Source organism: Dipodomys spectabilis, unplaced genomic scaffold (assembly GCF_019054845.1).
Source record: "Dipodomys spectabilis isolate Male_0828 unplaced genomic scaffold, ASM1905484v1 ptg000062l, whole genome shotgun sequence".
In the NCBI taxonomy this organism is placed as follows: domain Eukaryota; kingdom Metazoa; phylum Chordata; class Mammalia; order Rodentia; family Heteromyidae; genus Dipodomys; species Dipodomys spectabilis.
Window position 1 is genome coordinate 1,182,339 of NW_024870739.1, and position 15,411 is coordinate 1,197,749.

Sequence of the window (15,411 nt, forward strand, 5' to 3'; positions counted from 1 at the left end):
CTTTCTTTCTTTCTTTTGTTCTTTCTTTCTTTCTTTGTCTTTTTCTCTTTCTTTCTTTCTTTCTCTCTTCCTTCTCTTTCTTTCATGGTAATGGTATGGACCTTGAGCTCAGGGCCTGAGAGCTGTCCCTGAGTTTTTTTTAATTATTATTTTTTTATTGTGAAAATACCGTATAGAGGGGTTACAATTACATGGGCAAGGTAATGAGTACATTTCTTATCAAGCATTGTTGCCTCCTCCTTTGTTTCCCCTTCCCATCCCTTCCCATCTCCCACCCCCCTGCGACCCCTCTTTCCTCCCTGGGTTTTGTTTTTATGTGTTCATGTTTTTGCTAGTACTAGGGCTTGAATTCAGGACCAAGGTACTATCCTTCAGCTTTTTCATTCAAGTCTGGTGCTCAGCCACTTGGGCCACAGCATCACACTTCTGGCTTTGTGGTGGGTATTGGGTGGGTGCTGACTGTGGGGCTAGGTGTTGGGAGTGGATGGGTGGCAGCTTGAGTTGGTAGAGCCCCTTGCCTATGGGTACAGGCTCCAAGCAGAGCCTCACTCACCTGTACAGGCTCTTCTGCTTCTCAACTACTTCAATGGCCACAGGCCCCATGGGGCCCCAGAAGTCATATTTCTTCCCTACATGCTCCATTTTCAGGTCATCTAGAGAGATAAGAGAAGCCACATGGAATTTTTTCATGTGCACTGCTTTTTCTTCTGGAAGAAGAGGACAGGGGCCAGCTCTATGCTCTCAAGAAATGAGTAAATGAGAAAATCCAGCCCATAGATGGATCATGGTTGGGATCTTGCAGACTAAAGCCTACTTTGGTGTGTTCGGAGTGTATCTTCAGCCCATCTCTGCTCTTGGGCTACCTGTCTGATTTCTGAGCATACCTACTGCACTGCCCCTAACCTAGTCTCAGCCTTCCTCCCCTCCTACTCATCTAGAAGTGCAGTTCTTCCCAGCCTGTCCTCCATGGACAGGTTAAGAGAGAAACCTTGCTGTAAAATGGAAGAGCCCCTGAATAAGGAAAATATTCCCAGGCCTCCACAACCCATAATGCAAGTCAAGGGCCTGGTGCAGAGTCTGATGGATGCCATAGATATTGGAGTTAGAGAGGAAAGCAGAAATCCTTCCAGAGTCTAGGAGAGGACATGCCCTGTTTTACATCAGAGGAAAGGAGATAGATGGAAGCCCTCCCACCATGGCCACCCCCACCCACTATGTTTCTTTAAATACCTGGAGATTGTCTCTGCCACTTGAGTGAGGTGATGCTCTTACTCATCTCTCCTCTGTCTTGGCCTTCAGTAGGGCTCAGCACACTTGGCTTCCTAAACACAGAGATGCTCATCCTCCCACAGATGTCTACAGGACATCCCCCATTAAAGTTAAATGCACATGAGTCTGTTTTTATCTGAGCCTCTCTTGTTGGCCCTGTGTCTTTGAATGGCTCCCATCCATTCATGCATCCACAGTAGTACAGGTTGCCATATTGATTCCTTCCTCACTGCTGGGAATTGATTGTATACCTAGTGTTCATGCATTGAAAATTTAGTTCCTCTGCAACTTGGGAGTTGGGGGTGGGGGAGGGAGGTAGGTTGGGAGGGAAAAAACTGGGAGAAAATGAGAAAAAAGGGTCACACTGTTAAAAAGAAACTTAATACCTGAACAATCTAACTGTAATCCTCTGTACATCATTGTTAGAATAAAAAAATTAGTCCCAAATGGGACCTTTAGGAGGTGAAGAGAGAGTGAGGACTCTACCCGCTTGAGCATATTGTTGTAAGAGTGGATTGATTATGGACAGAATGACTTGGGTATAAAATTGGGTTTGCATCCTCTCACTCTCTCACATGTGCTCCTTAGCCTTTCTGTCTTTGCTCATGGATGACAGAGACACACAGAGCTAGGAAGAAACCAAGAAGCTACAACAACTAGAGAGAGGTAGGACAACATATTGCACCTCCTGGTCCTCAAAGAAATTGAGCTTTCTCCTTTCTCATTGTACATGCCAGGTTCTAGAGCTATAAGACATAATTTATAATTACATTTTATAATTCTGTTAGAGCATCACAAAATGAACTAAAACAATCACTATTCCTGAGAGCCAATCACCTGGACAGCCTCAGTTTTCTTTTCTTTTATTCTTTTTTTGGGGGGAATCCAGTCGTGGGGCCTGAACTCTGGGTCTGGTCGCTGTCCCTCAGCTCTTCAGCTCAAGGCTAGCGCTCTACCACTTAAGCCACAGCACCACTTCCGGCTTTTTTCTTTTTGCTTATGTGGTGCTGAGGAATCGAACCCAGGGCCTCAGGCATGCAAGGCAAGTGTTCTACCACTGAGCCACCTTCCCAGCCCAGCAGCTTTCTTTTCTATTCTGTACCCGTCTCCTCCTCATTTTCCACCTTCATCCCAGACCTGGCATCTGTGACCTGATCCGCTGCAGGATCCTCTAAAAAGTGTGTCTACTTCTAGTCTGGTCCTTCTACTTTCTGGAAAATAAGCTGATCTCATAATATGAGCACAATACACCATGTTGAGGCCTGTGATGCCTCTCCATTGCCTGAGGAGACAGAAAGTACTTCACATAGTCCAGAGCATCTTGCTGTGGCCCCTGTTTCCCTCCATACCCACCAGTACCTTAAGCTCAATGTGCTAAGAAGTTACTTGGTTTCACTACAGAAGCCCCGCTTTGGTAGGTTGGTGAGGGGTCTGAGGAGATGTGTTTTTGTGGAGGGCCCAGTGATGGGGAGGCCGCTGCTGGTTGGCATGGACTACTCTTCCAATAATACTGCCCTATACACTGGACTTTCCAACCCACAAAAGAACTGAGTTCTCTGATCCCTCATAGTCTACCGTTGCCTGGAGTCAAGTCTTTCTCTGTCCAAATAACCCTTCCCTTCTCTTGGAACTCTGCTTAGCTCCGTGCAGTGTCTTTAGGTGAAGTCAGATACATCAGTGGACTCCCCTTAACCCCACATGTAACCATAGATCCTGGGAGACCTCATCCCTGTTCCCTGCTTGGCTGAGCTCCTGGCAGGTGAGCTGTGTGGATCTTGTTCAGTGCTGTGTCCTCAGTGCTGTGTCTTGCTGTGTCATGTGGGCTGCATGCTCAGTGGGTCTGCAGAGAATGTTCAGTGAATGGTGGACTCCCTCTCCCAAGCCTGGAAGCCCATTCACTTCCATTTTAGGTGAGGCATGGTAGCCTGGAGCTTGAGGACCAATGGGTTCCATGGTCATGAGCAGAAATAGGCCAGAGGGAGGACAAGGGGGTGTAGTGCATTTCCTCAGCATGGGAGAAGATTCCCCCGCCCTCAGGCATCTCTTGAACCCAGGGTGTCTGTGTGGGCATAATGATGATATATGTGCATGATGATCATGATGGTGATCTGTAACCCAAACATCTCTCTGTGTCTTATAGTGACTCCTTCATTATCCTAGCTCTCTGTTCATTTGAAGGAATTTGTTCCAGTTGCCACTATCTACTGGATCCAGAGGCCTAAGTTACTCACTCACTCCCGGCAGGACATATGATTATCTTTTCACTAAATAACCCTAGTTTCTACCTCACTGTAGGTGCTATGGTCTCTTGTTTTCTTCCTGGATGTTTGTCCCTTACACCACCCCCAGGACCCTCGCCTCATCTCTGGGTTGGCCAGTGGCTCACCCTTGCAGGAACTGAGTGGGCCAGATGGAGTTTCATTTCTCCTCCTTACCATCTGCTGGAGATGATTAGCTCAGGTCTTTCTTGCTTCAGGGCCCTCAGCTCCCTCTTCACCAGTTCACTCAGCGAGTCCTGGTCCAAGCTGTAAGCACAGGGAAGCCTGGTTCTCCTGGATCCACCACAGGACCTTCAGGACCTCAGGGTCTTGGGTCCTAGATTCTGCCACCTACTGAAGGCACCTGTTCCAGTCACTCTGAGGTGGACCTGGAGTGAGGAGGCTGACGAGGGAGGGAGTGTTCTTGGGCTAAGGCTAACATGAAGGAAAGGAAATCAGTTGGACTGGGCAGGGAAGACTCTGCTGTGAAGTTGTCCCAGTGGAGGATTTTGCCAGGTCCCAGGATGACCCTTGGAGTTCAGAGGAGGGGCTGGGACTTCATAGTCCAAAAGGGATCAGTCACTGGCAATGTTTGAACCCTGGGCTCTCATTGATACAGGGCTGCTGTGTCTGCGGTTTGCTCTTCATTCCTGAAGGGAACATGAGTGACTGTTGATAGTGTCTACCATAGAACAGCTGTTTAAAGTGTAAGGAAAGAGTCCCAAGATTTCCTTTCCAAGAAAAGGAATGCCTACGAATGGGGAGTCCTGGTTATCTTCTCTCAGGGCACATGCTCAGAGGTTTCTGTTGGCTCTGTAATAGTTACTGTCTGATCTGGGCCTATGGGTTGTCAATCTCTGACCTGCCACAGATGATTCCTGCTCTGCTGCTGTGAGGCAGCACAAGGCAGGAGATGAACGGATCGTTGGCTATAAAAGGCCATTCTTTGTCATTGTTCTCTTTCAGAACTCTTCTCCTTCAGGAGGGGGATGAAGGCTCAGAATTCAGAGCTCTCCCCTGTCCCTGGGACAGGAATTCTTGTCTCTGAGAGGAAGCAGAAAGCTTCACAAGATTTCAGGTCTCTTCTGAGTAATCTAAAGTTTGACAAGTTGCTGTTGAACTAGGGCCTGAATCTAGATCTGCTGGCAGCGGCTATCTCAGGAGAACATACTACTGGAAGAGGCTATCTCAAGAGAATATGATTGTTGAACTGGAGTGCAAAGCTAGACCAGGCAGAAGAGTCCTCCAGATTCTAGCTTCAATTAGTTGGCCCTAGTCATGTGGTATTAGATTCATGGCCCAGTGGGATAAGATTGTAGGAAGATCTATCCCTCCCTCCCCCCGTCCCCCGCCTTGTATGGCTCTGTGGCACCCTACCTCAACCCCCTCCCCTGCCTCCTGCCCTGAAGGGTCCCACAGTGTCCTACCACAGGAACTTGAGGTGACAGGGAGGATGCCTGAGCCCCTCATAGAGCAGCTTCACACCGTGGTCACCCAGGTTGTTCTGACGCAGGTCGAGATTCTTCAGGCTGGAGCTGGTGCTGAGCACAGAGGCCAGGTCCTTGCAGCAAGTGGGGGTGAGGCCACAGTGGACCAGCCTGCAGAGGAGATGCACATGCTTATTGTCTCAAGGACCTGCTCATGTAGGAGCAAGGAGTCTGCTCTCTCTTTCCAGTAACTGTGACTCTTTGGGATCTTGAGTGACATTAAAGGAAGACAAAGACTTTCCAGGCCAGCCCAATACCCATACCAATACTAGGAGTTTTCCACCCAGCAGGGTCGTCAACCAGAAGCCTCCTCCAGTGGCTGGGGAGCAGCAGCCCTGTGCTATTGAAGGCCAGGCTGACCCATAGTTGCCTCATACTGGATCCACCATTCCCTCTGAGGATCCCCTAATGGGCCTGATGGATCCCAGGCCTGGTGGCAGAGGGCCCTGTGGGGATGGAGGGTCTCTGTAAATTGTCCATGACACTGGATGCCTTCAACATGGCTGTTTCTCGTCTGCCACTGTGTGAATCTGGTAATGGAGTGCCATAGGCCCTCTTTTGCCTTTGTCTAGCCATGAGCAAGGTCAGTCAGTCCTGACCCTCCTTTTCTAGGCCCAGGTAAATAATGGACATTTCTCAGGCCATGACCAACAGGGGCTTGCCTGAGCCTATTTTTCATGCAGTGATATGTACAATTATTTTTTAAAGGTACTTGGATAATAAAGGAATAATAGTTTTTGATCCTTAAAAAAACTGTTTTAAAACCTGTCCAAATTGGCAGTGACTTGATTGCTTTTTATTTTCTCTTGCAGCCAAGGAGTGCCTCAGTATGAGGCAACTGCTCTTTCTCATTCCTGGTGGAACTCACAGAAATCCTGTCCCCCACCACACTGGAGGAATGATTTACTTGGTGTCCCATTTGTATACCTACCTGAGTTTGTTAACCACAACGGATCCTGCCAAGTACTCCAACTCCATGGGCACAGGACGATTGTGAATGTTAAGGGAATCTTTAGTATATGAGAAAATCAGAGAGCTCCTTATTCAAGAACCAAAATTGAGGGAGCATGACAGATTCAATGGAATGACAGCCTATCCTGAGCCGTGTAGTATAGATGGAGATGTAAAATGTGAGCTGTCCCAGCTTAGGGGCAGCTGCCTTTTTGATCTGCAGAGCTAATCCCATAGCTGAGCTACTGCAGGAACACTGCAGTAGAGGAATAGGTGTCCTAGCTTGCTTCTGCTAGACACAGGGGAGGGCCTGCCTTAATGACATGATATCCAGAGCAGAATGAAAATTGTTCATGGGCCAGGAACTATATTTGGGAGGAGAATCAAGGATGGAAGAGAAAGCAAATCTACTAGATCCTTCCTGATAAAGCTTCTTTCCCTTGAACCTTGCTTGTCCCTGGCCCAAGCTGCAGTGTGAGTAGCTACAGAAGTTCACAGGCAGAGGCTGACACTGTATTGAGGACATTTTTTTCCAGCCCATTTCACCTTAAGATGCACTGTCCCCTTGAATAGTACAACTTCTTTTTGTGTGTGAAGGTCCTGAGGCTTGAACTCAGGCTTTTTTGTTCTACCACTTGAGCCACATTTCCACCTCCAGCTTTTTGGTAGTTAATTGGAGATAAGACAGTCTAGGCTGGCTTTGAACTGTGATGCTCAGATCTCAGCCTCTTGAATAGCTAAGATTATAGGTATGGGCCATAAGTACCCAGTCTGGTGCACCTTCTCTAGAGAACATATTTAGCAATGCATAGTCTTTATTCAGAAATTCTCAGAATGTAGGTACAAATCTTATTCTATGATTCAGGGTGCCTGGAGGAGGAGGTTAATGGCAGTTCTCTTTAGAGTGCAAAATGTAGGGGTTGGAGGCATGGCTCAGTAAACTTAAGTACCGAGTTTGAGTCCCAAACGCAGAACTGGGAAAAAAAGAATGGAGTGCAAAATATGTTAACCCAATACCATAATAGCAGAATGATTAAAATCTAATGGTGAATCCATGTAGTAAACATCTATTTGCCTCTAGAAAGAATAAGGCAACTTTGTAGTATGTTTTGGTGTGGGAACATCTCCAAGATCTATTTTAAGTGATAAAGTTGTGGTACAGTGTTCATTGACTGTAGAGTATGACTTATATAAGACAAGGACTGAGCATGCGTTGTGTGACTCATGGCTATGAATTCTCTGGGGAGTGCTGCCTGGGATCACCTGGGAGGCTGAGAGTCTGGACTGAGTATGCACTGTGTGACACATGGTCATGAATTCTCTGTGGGGTGTCCTGCCTGGGTGTGCTGCTCTACAGCTGGATATGTTCAATTCCCAATAGAGTACTCAGGACCAAGGCATCTGCATATCTGTGAGTAATGAGTGGTTTTGGCTAAGAAAGAGCACAGAGCAAGAGATATCTCAGCTTATTAGATCTAACTGGCTAACATGTGGGAGATACACCTACTAGCTTGAGTTTGTTCAACAAATACCTAGAAGGAACTATGGAGGGCCTACTGTGGGCTATACTTGTGGTTAGGTAGGGGTTGATAAGACCTTCTGTCAGCTCTCTAAAAATGTTCTGTTTACTATGGGGATAGACAAAAAAAAAACACTTATCTCTTATCATCCTAGCTACTCTGGAAGCTGAGATCTGAGAATCACAGGGTCTCTTATCTCCAATTAACTACTAAAAAGCTGGAAGTACAGGTTTGACTCAAGTGGTAGAGTGCCAGCCTTCAGCATAAAAGCTAAGTGACAGTGCCCAGGTCCTGAGTTCAAGTCCCAGTACCAGCAATAAATAAATAAATAAACAAACAAACAAAATCACCACTCTAATGTTTCCTCACATCACTGAGTAAAATTCTAGCTCCTCATCTTGGACATCAGGACTCAAGCGACCTGGATTCTTGTCATCTCTGACCCAATGTCTTTTTTTAAAAATATCCATCTTCACTTGTAAAGCTATACCCAGAATATGTAAAGATGTCAGGAATATTAAACACAAAAAGCAAATAATCCAGTTACTAAATGGGCTAATGAACTAAATACACAGGTCTCAAAAGAAGTACAAATAGCTAATGTGTACATAAGGAAATATCCAACAACCTTAGACATAAGGGAAGTGAAAGTCAACCTGTGAGATTCCATATCAACTTAGCCAGAATATCAACCATGAAGAAAACAACAGCAGATGCGGATGTGAAAGCAGGGAATAGAGACCCTCAGACACTTTTGGTGAGAATGTGAATCAGTGTGGACCATATCCAAATCAGTACGGATGTTCCTCAAAAACTGAGTACTAGCACATAATCCTGCTGTACCACTCATGGCTCTATCTAAAGAACGCACATCAAATACAACACAGATACCTGCACACACATTTATTGTAGCACTATTCACAATAGCAAGCTACAAAATCAACATGTCCAACAGCCTATGAATAGATAAAGAAAATGTGGCTCTCACACACATTATTCAGCTATAAAAAGAAATGAAGTTATTTTGCTCCCAAGAAAATCTATGGAACTGGTGATGATAATAAAGAGCAAGACAAGCCAACTCAGAAAAAATATTGAAAAATGTTTACATATGTGAAATGTACATGTATACGAATCATATGTACTAATACAAAGTTAGCTGAGTACTGGTGATCAATGCCTGTAATCCTAGCTATTCAGAAGGCTGAGATCTGAGAATCACAGTTTGAAACCACTCCAAACATGAAAATCTCTGAGATTTTTATCTTCAACTAGCCAGCAAAAAGTGGAGCTGTGGCTCAAGTGGTAAAGAATCAACCTTGAGTGAAAAAACTAAGGGAGAGTGCCCAGGTCCTGAGTTCAAGCCTCAGTACTGTCACCTAATAAAGTCTTTTATAATTATGATTAGCAGAAACCATCTATACAGAGAACCTCGAAAGGAGGAATGGGGAAAGAACAGGAGGATGCATGTGAAAGTATTACATTATGGGTGTGTGTCTGTGTAGCTGAAAATAAATAAAGCCAAGCAGTGAGAACTTGGGTATAATAAGTATAAGGGTTAAGAAATAGTAATAGAGGGAATGAATTTGACCAAAGTACATTATATGTATCTATCTATGTTAATGTCACAAAGAAACTTCTCTGTATAGATGGTTTCTGCTAATCATAATTATAAAAGACTTTATTAGGTGAATGAATACAGAGTTGCAAGCACAGGATGAAGGAGAGGAAGATGCACACTAAGAGTTCACAGTGCAGGTACAGAGGTGGAGGTGCAGTTTGTTGCCTGTCCATTGGATGCCTATATTAGCAAAGGTAGTCCCACCAGATAATGTGATTTTGTTGTGTTAGGCTGTTGGTAACTTTCAGTCCTTTTACAATGTTTTGGTGTTATCACTCAAAAATGGAGACAATGGGTCTGGAATAAAATTATTAATCAAATGGTGACACGGGTGCCTATTTTCTGTAACTTCTATGAGCATTCTAAAGAACTGTTGTGCCAGTCATTGTTCACTGCTTGGACACAGTATTCATTTGGGATAAAGTCCTTGGCTGGCAGGGAAAAATGTGAAACCACAGTAACGTTTCGTTAATTCATGTTGGCATAAACCTAGAAAAGATTAGGAGAGTGGTCCATTTTATTTTTTTTTTTATTTTTATTTTATTTTTTTATTGTAAAGCTACTATACAGAGGGTTACAGTTACATGAGTGAGGTTATGAGTACACTTCCTCTTGAACATTGTTACCCCCTCCATTGTTTTCCCCCTACCATCCCCTCCCACCCTCCCTTCCCCGAGGTTCTTTTTTTTTTTTTTTTGATTGTGATTAAATGATTACATAATTTCAAAGTCACAAGTTCATTCTAACTTCCCTGGAGCAAATTGTCTACCACAGTCTGTAATATATAACAGTGTTCACATGTTATATACCATATTTGTGATCAGCAGCATGAGGATATTTAGTAGTGGTTCAACCAGATGAGCGGGAGTTCTTTGTTTCTTAAGTCCTGTTAGTTTTGTCGTATCACCTAACCTTTTGGATTTAGCATCCACTTATGAGGGAGACCATGTACCGTTTGTCTCTTCGTTCTTGGCTTACCTCGCTCAACATGATTCCTTCTAGCTCCATCCATTTCCCTGCAAATGCCATTATTTTGTCATTTCTAATGGCTGCATAATATTCCATTGTGTATAGATACCACAATTTTTGGATCCATTCATCTGTGGTGGGGCACCTAGGTTGTTTCCATATCCTAGCTATTGCGAACAGTGCTGCAATAAACATGGAGGTGCACGTGTCCTTGTATATTGGTTCCTGTTGTTCAGGGTAGATGCCTAGAAGTGGTATGACTGGGTCGTAAGGGAGGTCAATCTTTAGCTTTCTAAGGACCCTCCAGACTGCTTTCCAAAGTGGTTGTATAAGTGTACATTCCCACCAGCAGTGTAATAGGGTTCCTCTTTCTCCACATCCCCTCCAGCATTTGTCGTTGGCTGATTTGTGGATGTGGGACATTCTGACTGGGGTAAGGTGGTATCTCAGGGTTGTCTTTATTTGCATTTCCTTCACCACCAGGGATGATGAACATTTCCTCATGTGTTTCTTTGCCATTTTTATTTCTTCATTTGAGAAGTCCCTCTTTAGTTCCCTTGCCCATTTAGTAATTGGTTTGTTAGGTTTGGGAGGGATTAGTTTCTTGAGTTCCCTGTATATACAGGATGTTAACCCCTTGTCTGATATATTGCTGGTAAATATTTTTTCCCAATTAGTTGGTTGTCTTTCTAGCTTAGTTGCAATAGATTTAGCTGTGCAGAAGCTTTTTATTTTAAGGTAGTCCCATTTGTCGAGTCTCTCTCCAACTTGTTGTGACCCTGGGACTCTGTTCAGGAAGTTCCTTCCTGTGCCTATTAGTTCAAGTGTCTCTCCTACTCTGTCCTGCAGTAGTTTCAGAGATTCAGGTTTAATGTTAAGGTCTTTAATCCATTTTGAGTTGATGTTGGTGCATGGTGATAGGCTGGGGTCCACTTTTAGTTTTCTGCATGTGGCTGCCCAGTTTTCCCAGCACCAGCGGTTGAAGAGGCTGTGTTTCTTCCATTGTATGTCTTTGGCTCCTTTGTCGAATATCAGCTGGCTGTAGGCCTGTGGATTTATATCTGGATCTTCTATTCTGTTCCATTGGTCTTCGGGTCTGTTTTTGTGCCAGTACCATGCTGTCTTTGTGATTATAGCTCTGTAGTAGAGTTTGAAGTTCGGCATGGATAGCCCTCCCATATTGTCTTTATCCCCTAGAATTGTTTTGGCTATTCTAGGTCTTTTGTTGTTCCATATAAATTTTTGGACTGTTTTCTGTATTTCAGTGATGTACGTCATTGGGATTTTAATAGGAATTGCATTGAATTTGTATATTAATTTTGGAAGTATCACCATCTTTACTATATTAAGTCGGCCTATCCAGGAGCATGGGAGGTCTTTCCATTTCCTAGTGTCTTCTGCAATTTCTTTCTTTAACTTTTTATAGTTCTCATTAAATAGTTCTTTTACATCTTTGGTTAGGTTAATTCCTAAATATTTTATTTTTTGGGAGGTTATTGTGAATGGGGTTGCTCCCTTTATTTCCCTCTCTTCCTGTGCGTTATCAGTGTATAGGAAGGCAACTGATTTTTGTGGGTTTATTTTGTATCCTGCTATTTTGCCGAAGTGACTTATGATTTCTAAAAGTTTGGGGATGGAGTTTTTGGGATCGTGGAGGTATAGTATCATGTCGTCTGCAAAAAGGGATAGTTTCACTTCTTCTTTCCCTATGCGGATCCCTTTAATGTCTTTTTCTTGCCTTATTGCCCTGGCTAAGGGTTCTAGGACTATGTTGAAGAGGAGTGGAGACAGTGGACATCCTTGCCTTGTTCCTGTTTTTAGGAGGATTGGTTGTAGCTTTTCCCCATTAAGTATAATATTGGCTATTGGTCTGTCATAAATGGCTTTTATTGTTTTTAGAAATGTTCCTTCTATTCCTATTTTCTCCAGAGCTTTTAGCATGAATGAATGTTGAATTTTATCAAAGGCCTTTTCTGCATCTGTGGCGATAATCATGTGATTCTTGACCTTGGCTCTGTTGATATGCTGGATTACATTTATTGACTTACGTATGTTAAACCATCCCTGTGTCTCTGGGATGAAGCCTACCTGATCATAGTGTATTATTTTTTTTATGTGTTTCTGGATTCTGTTAGCTAGAATCTTGTTAAGGATCTTTGCATCTGTGTTCATCAAGGAGATTGGCCTGTAATTCTCCTTTTTGGTTGGGTCTTTGCCTGGTTTGGGGATGAGTGTGATATTGGCTTCGTAGAATGAGTTTGGGATAGCTCCCTCCTTCTCTGTTTCTCTGAAGAGCTTGAGGAGTATGGGTATTAGTTCTTCTTTAAAGGTCTTATAGAATTCTGCTGTGAATCCATCTGGTCCTGGGCTTTTTTTTGTTGGAAGACTTTTGATAGCTTCCTGTATCTCATTATAGGATATTGGCTTATTTAATTGGTTAACTTCTTCTTTGCTCAGTTTGGGTAACTTGTATTTCTCTAAAAATGCATCCATTTCCGCCAGATTTTCTTCCTTTAGAGAGTATAGCTTTTGAAAGTAGTCTGTTAGAATTGTTTGGATATCTTGGGTACGTGTTGTGATGTTTCCCGTGGCATCCCTAATCCTATTAATATGGGTTTCCTCTCTTCTTTTTTTAATTAATCTTGCCAACGGGCCATCAATTTTGTTTATTTTTTGAAAGAACCAGCTTTTTGTTTGGTTTATTTTGGTTATGGTTTTCTGATTTTCTAATTGGTTAATCTCTGCTCTCAATTTGGTTATCTGGCTTCGTCTAGTAGCTTTAGGTCCCATTTTTTCTTGTTTTTCTAGCTGTTTTAGTTGCAACATGAGATTATTTACTTGGTCTGTCTCCATTCTCTTGATGTGGGCACTGAGGGCAATAAATTTGCCCCTCAGGACTGCTTTTGCTGTGTCCCACAAGTTTCTTTGTGAGGTGTTTTCATTTTCATTGAGTTCTAGGAAATGCTTTATTTCTTCTCTGATCTCTTCTGTTACCCAGGCCTTGTTAAGGAGTGTGCTGTTCAATTTCCATGTATTAGAGAAATTTCTGCGGTATGCTTTGTTATTGAGAGCTAGCTTGATTCCACTGTGGTCAGATAGGATACAGGGGATTATGTCGATCCCTTTGTATTTGCTTAAGTTCCTTGCATGAACTATGATATGGTCTATTTTGGAGAAAGTTCCATGAGCTGCTGAGAAGAATGTGTACTGTGTTGTTTTAGGGTGAAATACTCGGTAGATGTCAGTTAATTCCGCTTGAAGTATGGCCTCACTTAATTCGGTAGCTTCTTTGCCAATCCTCTGGTTGGTAGACCTGTCCTTTGGTGAGAGTGGCGTGTTAAAGTCTCCTAGTATTATCGTATTGGGATCTATTTTATTCTGTAAGTTTGAGAGCATTTGTTTAACATATCTGGGTGCACCGATATTTGGGGCATATAAGTTGATGATGGTTATATCCTCCTCTTGGATTGTTCCCTTTATTAATATGTAGTGTCCGTCCTTGTCTTTCTGTACTGATTTTAATGAAAAGTTTATTTTGTCAGATATCAGGATAGCTACACCTGCTTTCTTATTGGGGGAATTTGATTGGTAGATCCTTTTCCACCCCTTCACTCTGAGTTTGTTTGTATGTTTGGCTGAGAGGTGGGTCTCCTGAAGGCAACAGATGGATGGGTCTTGTTTTCTGATCCAGTCCTCAGTTCGTTTTCTTTTAATTGGCGAATTCAGCCCATTTATATTAAGAGAAAGTATAGAGCGATGCATTGTTGTCCCTGCCATTCCGTTTTCCTAAGTTTTTCTTCTTTCCTTTCCTCCTGTGCTTGCTCAGTTAGACTTTGAGTAATGCCTGTTTGGGGCAGGTCCCAGTTCCTGGTTGCTTTCTTCAGGTTGTGTCCCCCCTCTTAGAATTCTTTGTAATGCTGGCTTAATGTTTATGTATTCATTTAGTTTTTCTTTGCTATTAAAAGTTTTCAGTTCTCCATCGAATGTGAATGCTAGCTTTGCCGGGTATATCAGTCTGGGTTGGCAGTTATTGGCTCTCAGGGCTCATATGGTGCTTTCCCAGGCTTTTCTTGCATTCATTGTTTGTGTGGAGAGATCTGCAGTGATTCTAATTTTTTTCCTGTTGTAATATAGCTCCTTCTTCATTTTTGCTGCATGCAGGATTGTTTCCTTATTATTCAGATCCATCATTTTTACTATAATGTGCCTAGAAGTGTTTCTCCCGGGATCTTGCTTGTTGGGTGTTCGATAAGCTTTTGTGATGTAGTTAAGATGGTCGTTTTTGAGGTGGGGAAAATTTTCATTGACTATCTTGTTAAATAGGTGTTGCATTCCCTTGCTCTGGAATTCCTCACCTTCGTCCACTCCGATTATGCGAAGGTTAAATTTTTTAGCATTATCTGCTTGCTCTTGAATTTCCCTTTGGTTTAATTTGAGTGATTTTTCCATATCTGTCACTTTTTGGTCCAGTTGGTGTATTCTGTCTTCTGTATCTGACACTCTACCTTCCATTTCATTCACTCTGTTGACCGTGGCTTCTATTGTGGTTTGCATGGTGGAAATGGATCCCTTTATGGATTCAATGTTGGTTCTCAGAGTACTGATCTCACCTCTCAATGAGGTGAGATCAGTATGCATTACCTCTAATTTGGCGTTTATCTCACTTCTTACTGAGGTTTGTGCCGCTTCTATTTTTGCATCCAACTTTTGTTTGATGTCCTGTATATCTTTTGATAGTTCATCCTTGTGCTCTTTCAATTTCTGATCCATTTCTCACTTTATTTCTTGAGTCATTGCCTCCAGCAACCCTTGGATGTAGTTTTTGTCTTCCATTCCTGCTTTGCTCCCACTGGGGCTCTCCCCTGCGTGGCTGCTGGCTTTTGAGGTTAGCTTGCTGTCCTGGGTAGTGGTAAACCTTGTGATTTTTCTCTGTGATTTTCGCATGGGGGTTCAGGAGACTGCTCTTCAATCTTGTTTTGGTGTGTCTGTCTTTGCTTGGTTGCTGATTCTCTATTGGTAGAGAGAGTCTGTGTCTGATCTGGATTCTGTTGGGAGCCTATTTCCAGCTGCTATTCACTTAGGATTCTCAGCTCTCTGCTGTAGCAATTCCCGCCTTTGGAAGGGTTGAGCAGCCTAGACTGCTTGTGTTTGCTCCTGCGGGTGCTCTTGGGAAGATCAGATGCTCTGGATGCACTCTCCCAAATACTGGAGTCTGCTATGGGCTCCTGATGTGTTTTTGTTTGTTTGTTTTGGGCTGGTTGTGGGCTTGAACTCTAGGTTTGGGTGCTGTCCCTCAGCTCTTCAGCTCAGGGCTGGCACCCTACCATTTGAGCCAC

The 15,411-nt window shown here is 43.3% G+C and overlaps 1 protein-coding gene across 5 annotated transcripts in view; it reads right to left on the bottom strand.

The window, feature by feature from the left end:
- Nucleotides 1–15,411, bottom strand: part of LOC122108583 (NACHT, LRR and PYD domains-containing protein 1-like) — a 49,782-nt gene that overhangs the window by 12,607 nt on the left and 21,764 nt on the right. For all 5 annotated transcript variants that reach the window (XR_006147599.1, XR_006147598.1, XM_042680573.1 and 2 more), the window contains 4 exons: nucleotides 4,955–5,125; nucleotides 3,705–3,794; nucleotides 1,231–1,322; nucleotides 554–653 (listed from right to left, as the gene is read on the bottom strand). Coding sequence is in view for 3 of the 5 variants with exons in the window: in XM_042680573.1 (XP_042536507.1) it covers nucleotides 554–653; nucleotides 1,231–1,322; nucleotides 3,705–3,794; nucleotides 4,955–5,125 (453 nt within the window). In the remaining 2 variants the exon portion in view is untranslated. The remainder of the gene's footprint in view (nucleotides 1–553; nucleotides 654–1,230; nucleotides 1,323–3,704; nucleotides 3,795–4,954; nucleotides 5,126–15,411) is intronic.